Source organism: Aptenodytes patagonicus, chromosome Z (genome assembly GCF_965638725.1).
Source record: "Aptenodytes patagonicus chromosome Z, bAptPat1.pri.cur, whole genome shotgun sequence".
In the NCBI taxonomy this organism is placed as follows: Eukaryota; Metazoa; Chordata; class Aves; order Sphenisciformes; family Spheniscidae; genus Aptenodytes; species Aptenodytes patagonicus.
In genome coordinates, this window is record NC_134982.1 from 47331572 (window position 1) to 47354903 (window position 23332).

General features: G+C 38.6%; 1 protein-coding gene across 4 annotated transcripts in view; it reads right to left on the reverse strand.

Annotated features, from left to right (window-relative positions):
* Nucleotides 1-23332, reverse strand: part of FANCC (FA complementation group C) — a 110968-nt gene that overhangs the window by 69383 nt on the left and 18253 nt on the right. The window contains exons 1-4 of one of the 4 annotated variants that reach the window (XM_076362851.1): nucleotides 22186-22238; nucleotides 16689-16784; nucleotides 5938-6111; nucleotides 4248-4332 (exon numbers count right to left, since the gene is read on the reverse strand). In XM_076362851.1, coding sequence (XP_076218966.1) covers nucleotides 4248-4332; nucleotides 5938-6102 — 250 coding nt within the window. In that variant the 5' untranslated portion in view covers nucleotides 6103-6111; nucleotides 16689-16784; nucleotides 22186-22238. Of the gene's footprint in view, nucleotides 1-4247; nucleotides 4333-5937; nucleotides 6112-10980; nucleotides 11003-16688; nucleotides 16785-22185; nucleotides 22240-23332 lie in introns of those variants that run through there. The other 3 variants (XM_076362852.1, XM_076362853.1, XM_076362854.1) reach the window with 3 other exon arrangements.

Genomic DNA, 23332 nt, shown 5'->3' on the forward strand with positions numbered 1-23332 from the left:
CTGCAGAAATTCAAAGTATCCTTATACTTTGGTCGTAACTATATCCAACTAGCATTCAGACATCAGCACTAAGAGGCAACTCTATCTCCTTCAAAAAACATTTCACCTAAACTCTGACATGAAATTATATGGGGGGCAAAATAAACAAATACTGTTTTATTTGTTTAAACTACTAAATGATAGCCATTTGCTTCTTGGAAGATGACGATTTTAAACATTAGTAGTTACTAGTACTAAAATATTGTCTGTTTATAAAATCTGGCTTTTGAGCTAATTTTCAATTATATGAATTGTATGTTTTAAAAAGTCAAACTATACAGAAAGAGACGGGGGGGGGGGGGGTGTCAAGTCCAAATCACCCATGCCGAACAAAGTAAACATAGTTCAAGTGTTCCTTCTTTTGACTCATCCTATTTATACTGTATATCTACAGTATGCCATTAAGTCATTTTGTTTAAGTTATGGTTTTCTTTTGACCTAAAAAAATAAAGGAAAGACGTGAAAAAAATGCACATAACTGCTTAATTAGACTTCTCGATGAGAAGACTTTTTGCTACACATGACGACTTGCTGCATACTATAAAGTAAATTGCATATATTGTTGCCTGTCAGAAATGTAAATCAGTATGATGAAAGCTAAAGTGATGAAAACAAAGCTTAGATAAATGATATACTGGTGCACTTTGCCAGCATAATGAGTTTACACAGATTTAGCCAGATACACTCAAACCTCAACCTAAGTGAAAACAACCTACATCGGTGTCATAGCTATGCCAACAGTTCCCAGCAAATAAGGGGATTGTACAGATTCACAATTTTCACAGTCAAAATTACTTTTTGGCTACAACCAAAACCGAAGTAGCCTCCCTGTGAAAAGTAGGAAAAGGGACCATACAGTCCTCTTGCTGAAGTACCCAATGACACTGAGGGCCATGCTCAGGTTCACTGTTTTCTTTTCAGAACTGCTTTGGAACTGGGGATGAAAGATGGGAAGATTAAGAATAAGGGGGGACAGATCTTAAAATAATTATGGCAGCTGCAAAAGATAATCACATCAAAAGACCAAACAGAGAGAGCCGCAGAAAACTTACTGGTGGGCTTTTTCCTCCCATTTTTCTAGTAACTGTGATCGCCATGGAAAACGTACCATCATGGTATGCACTGAAAACCATTATCAGGATATCAACGAAGGCATTTGATCTTCTTATGGTATGAAAGAATGCTCACTACTCAAATAAATACCCAATTAATACATCCAGAGGAACAAAATTAGTAACTCAAAGTTGGAAATTATATCCCAGAAAAGGTCACCAATTATCTACTGGACTTCTTAAGTAGGTTAATGTTGTAACTCCAACTAAAGGAATGAAAATTTTCTGTAAGAAATTTAAGACAGCTTGGAAGCTGTTTTGTAAAAAATAAAAAAAAACAACAAAAGCAAGCAAGCAAACAAACAAACAGAAGCCCAAACCTTTATGATGAATCAGATTGCACTTCTTCCCTGCCAGTCTCACATAAAAAATTTTTAAAAAAATAAAAAAATAAAAAAAGGCAATGTTTTTCTCATAACACAGTGTGGTCTCAATCATCCTATGATACAGTCAGTTTATAAATACCCTGCCATGAACAGGGCCAGATGCAAGGAACTAATAAGAAACCCCTAATCTTACAGCCAGAAATATTCTTTTAGAGCTTGTTGTAAAATTTGATTGAAATAGATCAGAAAATGTTGATTAGCTAAAACTGAACTTTCTGTGGAAATGAATGTATACATAAGCATGCATGCTCACACACATATACTGACATACAGAGCCACCAAGAAATTCCCCAGCATTTATAGTATTAGTTTGGGATTTAAGACATTTGGGCTCAAAACTCAAACCAGGAGGGTCCTACTGAGAAGATAATCCCCTAGCCCACAGAAAAAAAATTGGAATTCCTTACCAAGACTGAATTCCTCATGTATCCCTTGTGGTTTAGGACCACAAGTACAGCCATGAGATTTTCTTCAGTCGTGCTTCCTTCACATTAGCGTTCTAAATAAGGCTAACTTGGTCACCTCCTGCTCAGGAGTGTTTATGAGGAGATTATTTTCCCTTGGAGACCACGCTTCCTGCACTGAGCGGTCAGCCATGTCAGCTTCCAGCACCAATAGGCATTCATCTAAGGTGATAGGTATTGTGGTTTGGACATGATGCAGAAGTATAATGTTTTTCCTCCTCCATTTATTAGTATGAAAGACTGAATTGAACGAAATTAGTTCCTTCTAACTGTGAGGGTGGCCTGGTCTCAGACACATGCCTGAATGAGCTATTTATCCAAATGAGAAATTACATGAAACCCACTTGAGAGTCAGCATCTGCTATAGCCAGCACTATCTTAAAGAATATCTTCAGAACTATTGCCAAACAAAATGAAAATCTGCTGAATCTAAAATGCCAGCAGTCCAAAGAGCACTCAGGTGGCTCCAAAAAGAGGAAGCGGTGGGAATGTATAAGCAGACATCTTCAGGTCTATTATGTCAGAAAATCTCCTTGACTCATCTTTAAGCATTAAAGTGAAGGATTCCATTTTGAGCAAGGGAAGTTCTCCGAATTGGCTTGCTTGCAACTTTGAGACCAAAAAAACCCTGTAGTAAAACTCCATTCTCTTGCAATCTTCAGAGGTAATGATCAACTTGCAGAAAAAGTGCTTTTCTTGCTTTAGAAAATGCTGCGGGATCCCAAAGAAGAGGAAAGAAGTAGAGGAGACCAAGAACGTATTGCTGGGATTGTTATGAAAAGGAGTCAAAAGCAGAAAGATGGCTTTCAACTTTGATGAAAAATATAGATGAAGCTACTTTCTGTACCACAGTATATCATCAGCTTAGAAAAACTGGTGGTCTAAAGACTTGTATATTCCAAACAAAAACTTAGAAAGAAAAGCATGTGTGTAATTGTAAACATCAACAGTTATCAACATTCTCAAAAACTGAAACTGATTAAAAAGGGAACCTCTCCATTGTAAAAATAAGTCTGTAAAGTATGAAAAGGCTTTTCTCAAAAGGTGCCACAAAAGCACACATTTGCTGCTCTGCAAAAGTGATCTATGTTTAAATCTATGGTTCCTTCCCAAATTTTCCTTTCAGAGGGAAGTGCTGACGTAACACACATCTACCATGTGTTTTGCAGACAAGTTCATTCTGCCTGTGCTGGGAGCTGACTAGAAGAAGATAAAGCCAAACCAGAAGACGTATGATCACTTTAGCATAATGCTGTGCTTGACTTAATAAGCCCTTCCAGGTGAACACAAAAATTGTCCTTTCCTGTATTTCCCCAAAAGGAAGCGTAAAGCAGAAGAGACAAAATCTGACTTTTTTTTTTTTGTATTTTTAGTAGTAGCAGAAGACTGGCAAAAGATTATTTTAAGGGGCTCACAGAGAAGCTCAGAATTAGTTTTCTGCTTAAAAGTAGATCCCGAGTCATTTATCAACATATCAACATCTCAATTCCTGAAAAATGTACTGGAACTGCTGGTAAGGTAGCACAAGTAGTGTTTCCTCCCTCCCTGTTTTCCTGTCCCCAATTTCTTTTCTCTTCTTTATTCTCACCTACAGACATATACATTACCAGTAAGAGCCTTTTGGTTTTTCATATGCTTTTTTCCTATGTCCTCACTTCACTGTTTTGCTTTTGATTCTAAGTGCATTTTCACTAGTTTACAAGATGGGGAAAACACACATTCAGAATAAACTCAGTAAAAACAAACACAATGATAACTTAGTAGAGCTTTACACTAATAAAAAACCCAAAGTATCACAAAAATTAATTCTTGTATATTAGCATATATAATAGAATATTCTGATGTATAACTGGAAGAAACTTCTGTTGAAAGTAATCTGAAACACTAGATTTTGTACATTTTGAGAAACTAACAAATGTAATTAATACAACAAGAAAATAAGAAAAACGGAAATCGTGATGCACATAAACACTCACTGGGTTTAAAACCTACTGCTCCCAAGTCAAGATTCTGCAACTAATCCATGAAATTAATTAGCTCTAAAAGTAAATTTAAGATTTTTCAATGTCACATATTTTTAAAAACTTGGCTAACCTTTTCATCTCAAAATTTACTTAGGTAAAAAAGAATGCTCTGGTTTTGTGTAAAAAAAAAAAAAATCAAAGTATATAACAAGTTGTATTTTCCTAATTCGTATAAAATAAAGTTTCTGGAACTGCTGCAGAAGTATCATTACACATTCTTACCATATCCTATAACAAAAGGATTCCAACAAAGCCTTCCTAGAAGCTGGCCAATTAAAGGGAACTGCTGTATTGCTACAATTGAATCCTGTTAAAACATAAAAACAAACAAAAAGATAATAAATATACTGCACATCAGAAGTAGGTTAGAAGAACTGTTAATGATACAGATTGTTGTAAATTACAGTCCCAGTGGTTTTGCTGTGAAATGCTCTGGAAGCAAAACACCTGCAGGTATGTAATAAAAGCAGAACTTCCTGAAATTGGCTATAATGTCATAATTCAAATAAGTTAAAGCTTAAGTAAGTAATTTCCTCAACCTAATACTTAATTATGGTAGAAAATGTGTTCATTTGCTTCCCATCCAGTAATCAGTAAACAGTATTAGTAACCAAGATTTCATGATAATAAAAGCACAATTAAACTAGATTTTTGTCGATCCTCATTGCTTTAATATACTGTCTCACAGAGTTTCTGAAGAAATGAGTACCTACTATGGCATAAAACTAATTATCTTTCTATTACTTTCGCTTGCTTTCTTTAAATTAACTTACGTAATGACTAGCCAGTAACAAACTGCAATTTAACTTTTAACCAAATAGAAAGCAGCTTCACTATAAAAATAGTAGACAATGTAGTTTATACACAATTCTGTGTAATCAGTCTTATTTTTCCATTTTTGCAGCTTTACTATCTAATAAATAAAGGCTTTTAAAAATGGTGCTGTGCTGAGATAACATGCAAGTAGCAGGAACGATAACCATCTCCTGCTGCTGCAATAAATTCCTTACATTTGTCTCACGTTTGGGGCTAGCCCTAGACTTTCTGGGGCCATATTCACAAGGTCCATTTCAGGCCAAGCCTCGGATTATTTGAAATAGCAACATTAAAAATAGATTCCCCCCCCCCCCCCCCCCCCCTTAAGAAAATGACATATATAAATATGGGAAAACACCACTCCCCAAAAATCTTTTATTTAAAAGTTAAATTCAGTTCAAAACAAAATAACAACTCTTCAGATAAGAATATTTAAAAAGAAGTACTTCCATAAGAAGTCAGCCTCATGCCATAATGCAATATTTCTAAAGCTAATTATACTGACTACATATACTGAAAAAGCCATGCTCAGAAAAACATATACACAACTAAACATATAAACAACTAAACTTACTTTTAAAAAAAGCACTCTAGTGAGTGCAGACACTAAATTACTAAACAGAACAGCCAGCAGCATATGCCAATGATCTGACCATGCTGCTAGAATTCACTATGTGTGCCACAACACTGGGGTTAACATGTCAACAGACTCTCCAAGATTTAAAGGATCAGTTACAGTTTTACATGTTAAGGCCTTTAAATAATCCAATTTATGACCTGACAACCAGAATCAAATTCTTGTTTATTTTAAAGAGTTTTTTAAAGAGGCTAGAGCATTGGCTGGGAAATCTCACGTGACAACAACCAATCAAGAAGAAAAAGCTCCTTTCACAATAAATCAGGGAAACAGAAAGCACACTCCTGTTTGCATTACCTGTGACTGTTTCCCCAATTTGCCTCTCTGATCCAGCAATACACTAGGTCAGTAACACAAACCTCTCTGCAACTGTTAGCTTCTAGTTTCGTCAAAACATGGTGCAGATTGTTTCCGAGGGTGTCTTCAAAACAGGTCACTCTTCCTTTTAAAGTCACTTACCATATGTTTTAAAGTTTCATAAATCTGATGTAGAAACTCCTGGAGCTGGGGCAAGTGAAGGCACACATCCTTCTGGGATTCCAAGGTGGTGGCTTGACCCCATTCAATAGCTTTATCCAACCAATATTCAAAGTTCAGTTTGGGCACCGTAGTGTCCTGGGCCATTCCACAATCCTGAAAAAAAGATTGTAACTCCACTTCAGGCAGCATTAAACACTGGCTTCAAACCAAGAATGAAAATGGGAAGAAGGATTTCTGCTAACTTTTTTTGTGTTCAGATGTGAATGGGGGTATGGGGGGTATCTTTGTATTTACATCTCATAAGGGTGCCAATTTTCTTTGTAGTACTAAGAAGGTAAAACAATAACCCCATTGTGACAAAGTAGCAAAGGGGGCACAGTAATCAGTAAATTACCTTAAAATGTACCACCCAGATGTATCTCAGGCTTTTATTATCTGAATTTGTCGTCACCAATATTTCACTCAAAGAATATTAGAATAACGTGTGCATTTATTTAGAATGCTTTGCATAATGAAAAGCTGAAAATGACCATTTCAAGATAAATGAAAGCATTAAAATAAGGCTCAGTCAAAACAAAAGGGTTAGGGGGCCTTCACTTGTTTTAAGTTCTACATTTGTAATTGATCATTAGTTTTAAGTGAAAAAGAGTATTCTTCTTAAAGGAAACTAATACATTTAGTATTTCAGCTCTGTTTTTCTTTGTATTATTATACAAAGGAGAGGGAAAAAATATGACCACATACAGCTTTACATATAACTCAGTTCTGAATAAAAGTTGTACCATATAGAACCTATATCCAATGGCATACTTCGCTGTAAAAACTGGGTCTTTGAGAGATGAGCATTATTGCCACGCCAGAATGTTGAAATCTAACCGAACTGCCCCAGTAAAAGACACACACACAAAAAAACCCAAACCCCACATTTTTTTCTGCTTTGCTATTACATTTTTCGTTGGCAGAAGGACAGAGAATAGCACAGCAGGCACTACAACAACCTTTAAATCTCTCTGAAAGAAACACCTCATAGGCTGAAAAAGCAAACGAGCTCTTGCAGCTATTCAATCATTGTTCTTTCTGTCAAGACTGTAAAAGACAACTGTCAATTAACACAAATGTGGTGGCAGTTTTCAGAAATGAACTGTTGCCCACTTGGAGACAAATTCAGACACTCATAGAAGCAACAGAAATCAGCGAATATTTATCTTTGTAAGCTACAGACCAAAAAAATAAACCTGAACCTGAGCAGCAGCCCTGCAAATCAAGCTTGCTTTATAAAGCTAACCCTTACAATCCCATCATTTATATAGCATGCTAATCTGAGACAGATAAAAATCTGAAGATCATTAATAAACTTGTTTAATTTCTACGAGTAATAAATAAATAAATACCCCACAGTGAATCACAACTATTATTTGACTTTGGATCCTGTCCAGAAAAAAAAAGTAAGATAAAGCTGTTGGCTTGCCAGAGTTCAATGTGTATTTGCCCTGAACATGTTCAAAGTAATGCAAGCAAAGCCAATGCTTTTGTGTTCTTTATTACACTCCCGTTCCTACCTGCAACTGCTGCTGTCAGCAGAACTCTAAACGGACCTGTGCAGTGCCAACATCTTACTGATCTTCTACAAGTATCAAAAACAGGCTACAACACTTCATCACCACAGCTCTTTGAAATTACTAAGTCAAACACCCAGCAGCAATTAGCCATCAAACACTCTTATCATCACAGGGACGTAACAAAGACTTTAAGAACAAATTCAACCCAGGAACTGAATTTACAGATTTGAGTAAATTAATAAGCCTGTTTGATGCTCCCAGGTAAGATTAATCCTACCAAATAACTAAAAAATCAGTTCCCTAACAAAATGGCTCCTGAAAGTTTAAGAAAAAGGGAAAAAAAGGGAAGGGAAAGAAAAAAAGAACCAAAGACAGTCCAGCATTTTGGGGACTGTCACATAAGTTGACTACGTATTAACAGAAGATTCAAGGTAAGCAAATCAGCAGGCCTATCTCCTATACCAGGTACCTGTAACTACTATTCCAGTATGCAGAATGGCACAGCTACCACAGGGTAAGGATGGTCTTTTTCCAGAAGTCTGAAATCCCAGCTCCACAATAAGAAAAGTGCTTCATCTCCCTTCTTAATTACAGCTAAATAAATTGGATTGCTGGTCCAGAGAGACTCCTTAGCAACTCCTTAGCTGGTCAAGAGCCATTGCCTTACAGAAAAAACTGTCAAAAACTGAGATATACATTCTTGTTTAACTACAACAAAAAAAAGTCAAAAAGGAGTACATCAGCACAGATCATGAGAAAGCAAATCTTAAAAGTATATCTATTCTATATGCTGCTAACTGCAAGTATGCATTTTTTACAGTGTCCGATAGTTAATTCCCTTAAGATACCTGTCCTGTGTATCTTGGATATGAGCTGTCTCATCATCAGACTTGTCACAGAAATAAACCTGTCTTTTTTTCACCAAGAAAACAAAGTAAGTTCTGTGTTCAGGGCTATTCAAAATCCTCACCTGAAATGCAGTGTATTTTCCACAGTTGTCTTGTTGTATGAAAGCATAAGCAAAGGACTTGACCAAAAAAGACCCAACTACACATTCTAAAGTTCAGAGCCTATCTTCAGAAGGATCAATCCTCAACTTGCTCATTTCACATCATTTTCTGTATCTCATACCCCTCCTAAAACAGAGTTCAGAAATTTTAGCTGCCGTCTAATGCTCATTCATGGACAAGTTTACAGGCGAAAATGGAGGAGTCAGTACTCCGTCCCATTTCTAAAGTGGACTGAGGGACAAATAAATGTATTTTCTGTGCAATTGATTTTCTGAAACTGCTCAGAATACTATAATACCAGAAATAAGGAGCAAGTGACCTATATGACTAAGAGAACAGGTAATCCACAGTGCGTATCTGTAATAAACTGTGGTATATACACTGAAAAAAAATGGGAAATAAACCATTAAGAGTGACATGAATAACAATCTTTGTTTGCACTCTTTTTGGGGGGAGGAGGCAAGGTTGAGCACTTCTGTAAAGCTTTATACAAGAACTACTCTTGCCAATTCAATGGTAGCAGAATCCCTTATAGCAACTATTAGGAACTGAATGTAGATTTTCAAAAATTATCATCACAAAAAATCAGTAAGTGCTAAAAATATTGCTATCATCTGTTTTGGGATACAATCAATTCACATTCTTATAAAACTTATCCTGAGATCTACAGAAGAGTATATTAAAGTGGCATTTCCAAGAATTGCTGCATTGTTCATATAGGCCATTGGCCCTTGTTTAGCATTTAGTCCGTGCTTCAATTCATCCTTGATCAAGAACATGCTTAATTTAATATGCACTAATATTTTGCTGCATCGCAACACTGCTTATGCCACACTAAAAGAAAACCAGAAAAAAAAAATTATCCCAAACACCTGTTCTATTTGCAATAGCATGATTTTTAAGCTGTACTTACGTGTTTGCTTTCTTTAGAAGCCACCAATGAAACAGTTAAAGTTATTGACTGTTTATTTTAACTATAGCATCTAGTCCTGAAAAGAGCAATTTTATTAATATAGCTTACTTTTGTCTTCACCTCAACATTACTGGAAAGCGTACAGTAAAATTACTGAATGTATAAATAACACAATTAAAAAGAAAACATAACATACCAAACCTGACACACAGATTTAATCTCAAAAACTGTCACAGGATACATAGTTTATTAACAAGAGAAATATAAAACTATTAGTTAATTAAAAGTAATTTAAACATTCAGATCTCAGTAGGACACAGAACATATTAAAAGACCTACAGAAATTATAGATAATAAAGACTTGATTAATAATTTGACTTGTCATACTGTCAAGAATATTCCTAAAGTCTCTTTCAGGTTCATTTTCACTCTCTTCAGTTAGTTGGGACTCCTTTTATTTCAGCTGCCAAGAATCAAAAACTGCTTCTTATTTATGACTACTTACTCCACAATATGAGAAATTCAGGAGCTGGATTTACTGTTAATCGCCTTAAAACAACCTTTACTTCTAGAAAGAAGGGGAAGAAATAGTCTTTAGTCCTCCTCTCTCAGAACCCCCCAGTCAAACCTTTCTGGGCTTGTACTTTCAAGCCCAGGGAACCCTGTGGAGCTCAGGCATGAGGGTACATGTTCTATCTTTCAGAAGCTGAAGGCAGCATTTCTAACAAGGAATGGATTAGCTTTATTCTGTCAAGTGAGCTATCTGGATTAGTGTCTGAAATGTAACACTTCAGTCAATAACTTTTGTTACCAGCTCTTAAGGCAAAGCCCTACAGTATACCAGGGCACTCCACTTAACAACAGTTACTGCTACAGCCTCCAGAACACACACATACAAACACCACACTGCCACAGCCTTCCACCTTAAGACATACCTGACTACCCCTCATCTGTGATGGACAGTGAACTATTTGCAAGGGTAGAAGAGACACCAACAAAGTTTTCAGAAAACTTCTCACAACTATCTCCTTATCTATAGTCTGAAAATGAAATATTTGTGCATTCAGCACATAAGGCAGTAAAAGAATGAAGATTTTTTTCTCTAGAAATGTAGAAATAAAATCTCTTTAAGTAAAACCATAAAAAGAGAAAAATCAAGCGAAAGCAAAGTAACTTCTTTACTATTACAAACTCTGAAACTCAGGACTCGGCTATAGTAAAAAGGGAATATGCAGTTGCTAAAACATTACAGCCCCTCAGAAAGAATTTGTCAATCATAGAAAATTCAGTAACAAACTTTCATAGCTTTCAATGTCTCCAAATCTGGCTTTAATAGATTGCCAAAAATTACTACTAAATTTTTATTACTTAGTTTGTCTTTAATCCTGTAAATTCAGCTGTTATTTTTAAATAAATAAAAGCATTTCAAGTGGAAGGATCTTTGAGATACCATTAAGGTACAATATTGCCTTATGTCACAGCATTCCAAATAAATGTGACAAAAACTTGCATTCAAGGTATAAAGCTCTCATTTGTGTACTTTTCCTTGAACCAGTGATAAGTTGCTCCACGCTCCAAATGAACACTTCACTTTCCATTACTCCATCTCCTCTCTCAAATCTTGCCCATCAGCAACCTCAGCTTGTGAGGGAAAAACAAAACAAAACAAGAAAACAGCTAAAATACTTATATGACATCAGAGTCCAAAGGCCCCAAGCAGAACAGGTTACCACTGAGCTAACAGAACACATGAACATACATTCCAAATTCCAAATTATTTTTAGGGTTGTTAACACCTACAAAAGCAGTAGAACAGTCCTTTTATGCATGTTTATTACTCTAACAGATATTAGGAGACTAACACTAGGAATGAGGAGACTAGATACTAGGTAAGCACTTCAGTGTATTATATAATCAAAAGATACCATGATTTTGACTCCTCAGTTAATCACCCTTGACTCGATTATGATACAGCATGGTTGATACACTAATAGAGCAGAAGACGACTATTAACTTACTGTTTTGATGTTTCAAAGATGATGATAATCATGTCACAAATTTACTATCTAATGGATGATATTTTGAGGTTATGCCAAAAGAAAAAAAAGTAGCAGTTATCCAGAACATAGATACTATTTTCTCATTTATTATTTCTTTACATAAAATGTCTATTAGGTTCTTTCACCTTGTTCCCACAAGTATATTTTTCATCATCACTTTGACAACTCTCCTTTTACTTGCCAAGAACAAAAAGAAAATGTAATACATACTTAGTTAGGCAGTAAGATCAAACATGATTTATTTCCTACTTTAAAGAAAACCTATTACTAGCCCTCCAAAAATAAATTCAGAAAAAGTTCATTAGGAAAAAAGTGAATAATTTTTTAGAAACTTCAGAAAGGCCCAATAGTAGTAAAGACTATGCGAAAATTAAAAATATGTATTATTTATTCCTGTCATCTTATTTTTTACAGTGTCCCTTGTTGAGAAATTAGGTTCACAGGCTGGTTTATAGGTTGGTATTAAGTCTAATCTACACTCACTGGCAGTCCAGCAGTCAAGAATAATCTAGAGAACAATTTCCAACTTGATTCTGGACAGTATGCTTACATCCAGTGTCGATTAGTGTTGATTTTTTATTTAAGAACTTTTCAGATAAGAGCAAGTTTGCCTATTCATCTTTGTGCCTACATCCACAGATATTTTACAGCAAGAACAAACCACTATTATAGAAAACTGCCTGTCTATATGCAGACTTTCCAAATTAAAACAAACTGCATGCAAATATATCTTCCTCTGGAAATAAAACCAAAGAACAGAGTTTTGCCAAAAGAAAGGAACAAACACTGCCTAAGCAGCATGCAAAATCTGGTAAACTGAATAACTGTCAAACAGATGAGTGGCATTATCATTCAACATTTAGACTAACAATTCTCCCAGAGAAAGTAATTAATTCCTCTATTTTGCTCCTCTGTATTTGTTTCCTCTATTTACTCTGATAATTAGTATTTTAACAGTTGTCAGATCTGCCTTCTGAATTACATTATCAGGTCTCACTGGTAAAAGAGCCCAATTTTCATCTTCAAGGGACTGTGGCCACTAACAGGGCTGCTTTAGTGGACAGCGTATGTACTAAACCTCTTGCACAGGTTTAATCTGAGTAACATTGCAAACAGCAAAATGATGTTTCCAGTTGCATTCTGTTGCCCTGACGGACTGGAGAAGGCTCAATGCCCTGAGGAAGCATGCATTGCTGGGATTCATACAAGATCTCCCTTTCTAGAACACTCTGAAAACATTACATCTCCCTCTTCCCCCAAAAGGACTATATGATTGTAATAAAGCCTCCACCTTCCCATTCATCAGGCTACAGGCTTCATGACCAAAAAGATACTATTTATTAGCCTTCCTTGATAACAGTAACCACTTCACACAAAAATTAATTTTAAAACTTTCTGGTTCTAATGACTGGCTTGTCTTGCAGCAGCAGATCTTCCTTCTGACCTACCCCATTTCAAGAGGCTAAGAATAAAACCTTCTTCAATGGGAAAGGCAGAAATAATATCTCAGCACATCCATCTAACTCTTATCTTTTGCCCAAGGGAACAGTGAAAGATGTGAAAGACATTTAGGAGTAATATCGCTGAATTTTACAGATGTTATCTGTTACCTTTCCATAATGAATCTTAACAAGACAACAAGGCAATTAATTATAACTTCCATATACAAAAGATGCAATTACCAGTCCACAGAATGGATTCCTATGTTTTTAGACACAAATTGAATACAAAGTCTGATCACAAGCCACTGGAAGTCGCTCCTGCAAGAAATGCACCAAGTTAGTTATTAAGACTCCAAGACCACAAGTATTTTTTTTTTTTAAAAGTTAAATTTAAGAGGAGAAAACAGACCATGAGGTAAAGTACCTTTATATCTCTGGCAGAAGGCTCTATGCAATTCAGCAAAGTACCAAACCATACGATGTCCTAATTTAAAAGAATTTCAAAGTCAGGACTAGCCAGATCAAAATCCACCAAGGCCCACATAAAGCTGTCCATACCACTAGGCAGGGAATCAGATGCATGTACAAAATGGAAATTTGTTTCAAGGCAATAAAGCTAATCCCAGATTTGACCGGTGCACACTGATGTTAAGCAGATCAACATGGCCTTCCAAAACACAAGCCAGACTTGAAAGAAACGGGGCTTCTAGCTCACCCTTTAACTCCTTGCTTGTTCTTCCATATCTGAATTGCTTACCTCTCATCAGTGCACAGTGATCTGCCACAGAAAGGTAACAACAATATATGACAAAACACAGCAGAAACTAGAAATGACATACTAGGCATGGTGAACGGAAGCACAAACAAGTACACATCTTTATAATCTTCTAGAAGTGGGGGTTGGGGGGGGGGACATGAAGCACATCTCCTTTCAACATATTTCCTCAGCAAGACAAAAACTTACATATTTTGTCTTGCAAAATCTAAATAGCAAACCTTCCAAGATTATTTTGGTAACACTCAGGTCACTGTAATGTGGCAATCTCTCCTAGTACTTGAGGGATAAAGATTTTTTGGGATAGCTCTAATGAAGATGAATGTTAAAATATTCTTGGATTTAGTTTGCTGGACTGAGCCTTTTCACTCAGCTCAGTTTGTTTTCAGCTGACTTCTGTGACAACAGCCGCAATAAAGGCCACACAAAGAAAAATGCAGCTAAGACAATGCAAACAAAGAATAAATGCAACTCTGGAAAGAGGCATTAGGTATGATTCAGCCTCTGAATCTGCGGAGAACTACAGGAGACAGAGCTGCTTCTGTAGAATATCTGGTAACATAAAAATAAAAGTAACATATTTTTACACCACTTTGCAAAAAGTCCAATCATTGCTAACACCAGTTTAGCTTCACTATGGCTAGTAACATCACACATCAATTGTGCATGGGCCTCCGATATCAGTAGTCTAAGCACTACATAAATTAGACCTCCTTTTGCAGGTTACAGGAAAAGGAACAAAATTCTGATTCCGTTTACATCAGTGGCAAAATTTTTGTTAGTCTCAACGGAGCCTAAATTTCAAGACACTGAGAAGCTTATCCGCATAAGAGCTCACCAAGTCACTACACCAGAAAAGTTAGAACTATTAGCAATAATGGCAAATTCTTGTTAGTTGTAATTTATTGTTTGTACCCCTTCTCCTACCCAATCTGCCAACTAATGTGTCACTCAGTATCTCGTGGGCTATCTGACACAAACTTTGACTATGAAGTTTTCATTACCCTCTTCTGGCAAATACTACGCTCTCACATAGCTTCATGTAAGCCAAAGCAAAGATGTGAATGAATTATAATTACCTAGACACAGAGTCATTTTTGTACCAAATACAAATTGTACTTTCTCAGTTAAACTTTTATATCTGGTTATCACTGTTTCCTCCAGCTTAAATCCAGTATTAGACATTTTTACTGTAACTTCACATGCCTAAAAGGCTTTTGTCAACCTCTTCTCTACAGAACAACACTTCTTCAGAAAAAAACTGGGTGTGCTGGTCGACAGCAGGCTCAGTATGAGCCAGCAGTGTGCCCTGGCAGCCAAGAGGGCAAACCGCATCCTGGGGTGCATCAAACACAGCGTAACCAGCCGGTCAAAAGGGGTGATTATCCCGCTGTATTCAGCGTTGGTGCGGCCTCACCTTGAGCACTGTGTGCGGTTCTGGACCCCACAATTTAAGAAGGATGTGAAGGTCCTTGAATGCGTCCAGAGGAGGGCAACAAAGCTGGTGGAAGGGCTGGAAGGCATGTCCTGTGAGGAGCGGCTGAGGACTCTGGGTTCGTCTAGCTTGGAGAGAAGGAGGCTGAGGGGTGACCTCATCGCTCTCTGCAGCTTCCTGAGGAGGGGAAGTGGAGAGGGAGGTGCTGATCTCTTCTCCCTGGGATCCAGTGACAGGGCGCGTGGGAATGGTTCAAAGCTGCGCCAGGGGAGGTTTAGACTGGACATTAGGAAGTATTTCTTTACCGAGAGGGTGGTCAAACCCTGGAACAGGCTTCCGAGAGAGGTGGTCGATGCCCCATGCCTGTCAGTGCCTTAAAAAGAGGCATTTGGACAATGCCCTTAAGAACATGCTTTAACTTTTGGTCAGCCCTGAACTGGTCAGTTGGACTAGATGATCCTTGTAGGTCCCTTCCAACCAAAACAGTCTAATCTAGTCTATTCTGATCTGAACATAAACAAAACCAATCATCCATGCTTCCCTCATCATTGAGCCTCCTCTCCAATTAACTTGTGATTGTATACTGCTTCAGTGGAATACAGAGAAATTTATTTCCTTAAAATTCAGTTCCTCTGAAAAAAAATTTTAACTAGAGATTAATTCAAAGTTTCACCATGAAATAAACAGCATTCCTCTCTTTCCAGAGTTACAATACGTTGAGATACCAGTGAGGGGGGGGTTGCATATACACCAATCCTTGGCACTTTTTCTTTTTTGCTTTTTAGACATGTCACTTTAAGTTCTGCAATTAACAAATATGCAGTAATTCCCTAGTTTCCAAACATAAGTAGAAGAACATCTATTAAATTGTACACAGCAAGTTAGAACATTAGTCCTCTCTTCAGAGGAGTCATATGAGACCTATACTGTAAAAGAAAAAAGTGTATTCCTTTGTATTAGTATACTGAGGAACAGCATTCATTTCTACCTGTACATACTAAAATTACAAGGAGGCGGGGGAGGAAGTCTAAAAAAGTTCCTGCCAGAACATCATCTTCCTCCAACTAAGCTGTAGAGAAGATTCTGCAAATGGGTAGCATGGTCTGAAAGTACTCACCTTTGTTTCACCGTCTAAAAAAAAGGAAGGGGGGGGGGAGGGGCGGGGACAGGGACACAATCTATTTAGACATAGAGAAGAATGACTGAACTTTCTTTCTTCAATTAAATTGTAAGTTAACACTAAAGAGCTTCCTATTTCCAACAGTTATGCTTCTTTAATAGCCATGCAACTTTGCTAAATTCAAGCTTTACCCCTGACTTACACAGATATAAGAAAAGGAGACACATGGTCCAAACTCTTTATGGCAAATATTTGACCATCAGTTAAAATACTGCCTATGGTATTGATAACCAGAGCTATTCATACAGTGCATAGAGTTGTGTTACTTATATTAAGTGAATTCTTTTTCTCCAAAAATCTCTAGAACCATTTTTTTTAAGAACCTCTAATATTTACTCTAGTAATGAAGCACATACCTTTCACGGAAATTCTTCAGCTCTGCAGAGTTAAAGCATTTCTACATAAGCGTAAGGCAACAGAGGCACAAACAGAAAATGATTTGTCCAAAGTCACTGAGGAAACAAATGACAGAAAGAGATAAAAGACACAAATCTCATATGTTCTAGCCCATTAGACAACACTGCTTCTCAAGGATTTCCTCAAAGATAATCTATTATTCAACCTAAGCTCCTCAAGCATGACACAATGGTTTACGCAATGGTGAAGGGCAATATGCCACCAAAAAGAAAATGACCGCACAACAATCATGGGAAAGTATTTTCTTTCCAGTTTTTATTATACATATTTACTTTTGTATGAACTCTAGTGACAGCATAATAAGTGTAAGTAAAAGTGATACGTATTTATTCTAACATCAACTGAGGCTACTGAAATTCTGTGAAAAGCATTCACATAGTCCACATACAATGAAAGCAAGTTTGCAAATGAAAGAATGCATTTCTCTTTGGCATTAAGAAAAAAAACTTAGCAAAGAGTCTCATACTTTTCTCCCCTCTGTCACTGACTACTCACACCCAGAAATAGCCACAGAATAAAATCTTCTGAATAAAGATGTATTTGTGGCACTAGAGTACCTGACAGAAAAAGAAAAATGTATTCTTCAGAAGAATAAAAATAACTTCATGACATCCACATCAACATTTACACCTTTTTGTTGTACATTATTTTAACACACTCCCACAGACACTTGTCCCTGAAGTCCATTGACAAGGTTTCATGCTATTCACAGGCATTAAATCAGGCTATTCATTCTTTGCAAACAAGAAGAGATGTTTCCTCAGAAACATCTAGAGCGAAAGCTTTCAGTGATTCACTCAGTCAAACTCATACTGCAGCAACAATTAGCTATGCGGGCATTTAGGCTGGAGACAGGGAACTGACATTCAAAGTGATGAGGCATTGATTTGGGGAATTCTCAGTCAATTACTCCTGCATATTCTATGCGCTTGTACTTTTTAACGGGCTAATAGTGGATCCTGTGACTTGCCAGTGGAATTTTTGTCGCATCTGTTCATGAAAAACTCACAATTTAGCAATGCCACCCTTGGCATGACATTAAAGCTATATAGTTCTGGTATTCTATGAAAAGGGAGTTCCTTATGAATTTGGGTCAGCTGATGAAAGATGAAAACTTTTAATGTACAACATAGGAAAATAGTATTAGCTAGTGGTATGTCTCTTGGCCTCTTCTCCTTGGACGCTCATATATGTCAATTTAGTTGTATATTACGATACTTTATTACAGTCACTGTTTGGAATATTTCAATACTGTCACATAGTTAATCAAGATTTATAAAATAAACACGTCTAGCGAATCTACTAGTAGGGAGGAAGTACAGCCTTGCAGTTTGGCTCCAGGAATCAGAAGCCTATGAGTCTGATTCTCACTTCTGACACACCTCACACATTACACTAAAGAAGTCATTTAAGTTTCCAAGGCCTGTTCTACTTCACCTCTACAGGAGCCTGATTAGTACTGCTCTAATTTTAAAGTTTAACAGTACAGTGTGCTTTACTCTTTTTTTTTTTAAATCAAACTAAAAATACATGCCTGATAACATTAGATTTGCTCCATTTGCAAGTAAAAAGAATTTATTCCTCTCAAAGATTTACAAAGTTCCTTGTGCTGCAGTAGCCTTGTGGACTTTATTTTGCGAGATTACCATAACTGATGCTGCGCAGATTACATCTGAGCAAGTCATCTGTCTTTAGATTGTGTCCAATAATATCTGTATAATTAATGACTAGCAAGTTTATGAAAATATAACTCATGGCATTGCTTACCTACAGAATTTCTATTAGAAGTTAAAAATACATGCAGAAGTTCTATGTCAGAACCCTGCAACCATATGCAAGGCTGACAATTAAAAAAAACAGTAACAGAAACCTCTTGCAAATAGTGTTAAGTCTGACGTGAGTCCATCCTTTACCATTACATAGTTAGAGTAAAAGCACTCTTGAAAAGATGTTAAAGAAGCTGTAACTAAAAATTTCAAAATTTAGAAGATTTAGATTATAATTGTTAAATTAATATAGATTTCTCTTTATGGTTTATTTATGATTATTTTATGTTTATGTTTAATTAGTTCATGATTAATATAATACTAATAAAGAGTATTTTTGTATTAGGAATACAATGTTCAACTCCAAATCATCCCACACCATTTGTCACAGCCATCTAAAAATCAGTACTAGTTATGCATTTTACTATAGAAATAAGTCTTACTAATTTTTAAATACCTTTGCAATACCTACAAAGTTATTAGCCCTCACCAAGGAGAAAATATTTAACATATTCTACATTCCTGCAACTTACAAGTAGACTAACTATGTGGTCCTAAAGTGGTCTCAGAAATTGGTGGGATGTGCTGCCAAGTTTCAAGACACAAAGGATTTTTTAATTCCAAAGCTACATTAAAGAAAATACTGATTTTTAATGAGCATTACCACTGTCTTCATTTTAGCAACATTAATGACAGTCATTTATGATAACATTGACCAGAAAATTTGGTCTGGGAATACCCTTCTTGGTGAAAGTTAAATTGTTTCATTCAAGATTTGACTTGATTTTTGAGAGCTGTTCTACTGTTTATACACATAATAAGATCTTTACAACCTGGCATACTTTTGCGCATTTTTAGATCAGGTGGGCACAAAATATGTTGCATTAATTTAAAAAAAAAAAAAAAATCTGATAGGTTGAAGACTGAAGATTTTTATTTGGGATTAATCTCACGCAATATATGCACCTTCCTGTAAATGTGAAAAATGATTCCACGTATACCAAAGGACTCTAACATTTTCTGTATTATTATTTCAGGAAAAAATTATTTCACCCATCGTTCACCCTTCACAAGATCCTTCACCCATCTTTTGAAAGACATCTTTTTTAAAAATCAGCACCTTCACAACTGTAGGTGTGTATACTGAAACATATAGCTTAGGGAAAAAGAAAGAAAAGAAACTATGGTTTAAAAGTATGCTGAGTGCACAAGGCTGCTCCGGTAACAGCAGAACAACTGTGTCTAGTACCTTCAAATGGGTATCCTTTATTGCTTGAACTCTCCATAACATCATCCTTAAAACCCCTGCTGCCACTGGTGTCCCTTATGACACTTTCACCCATGGTATCCTATGGTTAATTTCATGTGTGTACCATCCAGCTGGCCTATAAGCATGTGCTGACTAGATGGAGGACTACTGCCAAACAAAACGTGGAACAACAGCCTCTCTCTTTGACCCTTCCCTCAATTTTTAGAAAATATATAGGACTAGAATTGTTTTCAAACCTTTATCCCGCTTTCAAACTTGGTTAAAATTGACTAACATGTTCAATTCCTAGTAAGCAAAGACATGAAGATGTGGAATCACACAGACCTCATTTCCCAAGGAAACGAAGATAAAAAGCATGGAAATTACTATCAAAACTTGATCCATGTCTGTAAGTGAAAAGATAACCTTCAGGATCTGTTCCTGACTCAGCCTTTCCAACTGCCATGTTCTCTAAAGACAAGTCTCCACTGAGGGGCAAGTATAGCAGCATTTATATTCTGTTTACAAACCAATCACTAGAGGACAACCATCATAAATGTTCAGCAGGCCTGCCTCTATCCAAGAGATGGCAGTAGTGAACAAACATCCACACAGGGAGGAAGAGGGACTGCAACAGGGAGGGAAAAACCATAAACAAGAGAGCTTTCCAGCAATGCCAAAATTCAACAGACAGAAGATTTTCATAGATCTGTCAGTAGCTCACAATATCCTTTGATAAGTATCTCAATTTCTGTTTCAAATATCACATGATGATGAATTCTTATGACAGAATTTTTGAACCTTGAGCAAAGAAGGGAAGATTAACATAAAAACAAGTAACACAGCAAATAATCCATCTAACTCAGAAACTAAACTGAATGTTGCTTCGTTTAATAGCAGCAGACAAGAATGCTTTCCTTTTACAAAAATCATAGAGTTTGCACTGAGGGGGAGGAGGGGGGAAGCTTCAGATCCTTATAATTATGTATTGGAAAAAAAATCCTAAATTCTTAAGATTCTCCTGGTTTTCAAAGGCCCGTCGCTAGAATGTTATGTCCCACAAATTTTACCTAAAGGATTCTTCACTGTGACATAGAGCACTAACCATTACCCCATTTTAGTTATTCTTCCACATCAAAAATGGCTATTTGGAAAATTTTTGAGAGGAGTGGAAGGTAGTGGTTTCATTACCTACATTTGTGAACCAAAACCAAAAATAAAAATGGCAACCTCTCCCAACAATTACGAGGCATTGGTCCTCCCTAATCTTTTAGTTTAAATAAAAGGCCAGCTACCCTAACTGACAGTATACTGTAAATGCACACTGTACTGGATTTCCTCCACTAGAGCAGATGTCTGCAAGTGTCAGATTGCACAGTACAAAAGCTGGCGCATCTGCTAAATCAGAAACAAAGCTGTAAACTTTTTAATCCCTCTCTCTGTAAACCATTTAGGAAGGTATCTATGTATTATAGTTGCACTGATCTCGTACACGTATCACAAAAGGACATTTCATCACTCGGTTTCCAAAGTTCCTAGAACGAAGGGGAATAGCAAGATGCAGGCAGCGCAGATGTGGAAGTCTCTCTCCTTTTAAGTGTTTTCAGTACCGGCCGATATTGACCAAGTGCTGTTAACTGGGACGTGCATGCGGCCCCACGTATTTCCTTTCTCACCAGCCATTCCCATCTCCGACAGCCTAACCGGCGTTCTCACCGACAGCCTCAACCCTCGTTTGGGGAAGTACAACACAACTACTTTCCCCCTGCGTTAAGGCAAGAATGAGGCACAGTGGCACCAAGGCATGAAATACCAAACAACGACCTCACAAGTGAGGTAGCAGTAGCTTGGGAAGCAGCTGGGGGAAATCCCGGGGCGAGACGCTCGGTATACAGCTCACAGGATGTACAACCGAGCGCTGCACCGGCCTCAACGCCACAGCCACCTTCCTCTGGCAGAGCAGAAAGCCCTGGGGAGGGCCGGGGCGACTCGCCTCGGCCCTTCGGTGTCGACGTCGGCCCGCCCCCCTCCGGCCGGTTCCTCGCCGCCAGCTCCCGCAGCGAGGGCACCGAGCCCGGCGGAGGGCCCGCACTAGCGCGCCCTCCCCTCACGACAGCCCCCGGCCGGCGCTGGCGCATCCACGCATGCGCGGATCCCCTTGCCCGCGCCCCCTCCCCCGGGCGCCCGCGACCACCGAGGCGAGGCCACGGGGGGCGGGATGGGCGAGGAATGCCGCTCCTCTTTCAGTCAGCGGGGAGGTCCCCGCCGCCGCGGCGGAGTCGGTGGCCGCCCCCGAGCCCCGCGCTCCGAGACGAGGGGTGAGGGAGCCGCACCCCCGCCACCGCACCGGCTCGCCGCGCGCGGCCCGCGGCCCCCGCCCCTCGGCCCCGGCCCCGCCCCGCCCCGGCCCCAGCGGCTTACCCCGCGGCCCGGCTCGCGCCGCCGGTTTGGAATTTTCGCGCGCTCTGCCCCTACGCCCGCGGGCGGCGCGCCTGCGCGGCGGGCGTGTCGTCGCCGCCAGCGGCGGGGGGGCGGAGCTGGCGGTTGGGCGGTAGCGCGCGGGGCGGCCCTCGGCCGCCGGGGCGGGAGGGGGCCGGCCGGGGGGCGGGGTCCGCGCAGCGCCGTTAGCCGTCAGTTCGTGGCCTCTCCACCCGGCTTAAGAGCTCGTCGCCCTCCGCAGGCTTCTAGCTTCCCGTTTCAAACACGGGACCCCAGGGCGAGCTGAAGCCGGAACAAAAGCCTCATCGGTCTTCACGGCTGATGGGCTCAAAGGGCTCCTAGTGACTGGAAGCCGAGATGGTTGTGCTACCGACGGATCCAAAAATTCACTAGGTGAAACAGCGAGACGGTAAAGCCGGTCTTGATCCTGCGTGTACTGCTCAGGTAACAACTCCGCAGAGAAATCAAAACGGCGGGGACGTTATGCCCCCGGTGAATGTGGTGGTGAGTCTGCCGGGGACCGTTTGGTGCTGGTGGCGGCCGGGTGAAGGTACCTGCCCATGACCCACCGTCCTGGTCTGTGAACACGAATGAATAAAATCCTTTGTGTTTTCCCCGTCTGGTAAAACTAAGCGCAAAACCTGTTAAACTTCTGCTTGTTTGCAGTTTTGTCAACATCAACGGGCCTTTTCACCCATGTGAAAAAAATGCGAATGGTACCAGTACAGATGTACAGTAGATAAGAAAGTTTGCTTTGAATAAACTTGGGGTTTGAAAAAATAGCTGATTTCTCTAACTGAAATTCGTGCTGGTGCTAAAATGAGAAATACATGCACGGTGCACCTTACTAGCCCTCAATTTGTTAAAAAGCATCAGTAGTAAAACTACCAAGACCTGTATTCTGTCACTTAACCACTGTTGAGTATGCTGGTCCTCAAGGAAATCCTGCTGGAAATACTGACACTACACAACCTGACCACTTCGTGCAGTTTTGCTCATCTCTCCCTAGCCCACTTACACACTCATACTTTTTTCACCTTCCTGTCATTCTTCCTCTTTTGCTCATCTGCTCGACTCCTTCTCCTGTTCACCCTGGTAGTTCTTCTACTCCTGACTGGTTTTAACCTCC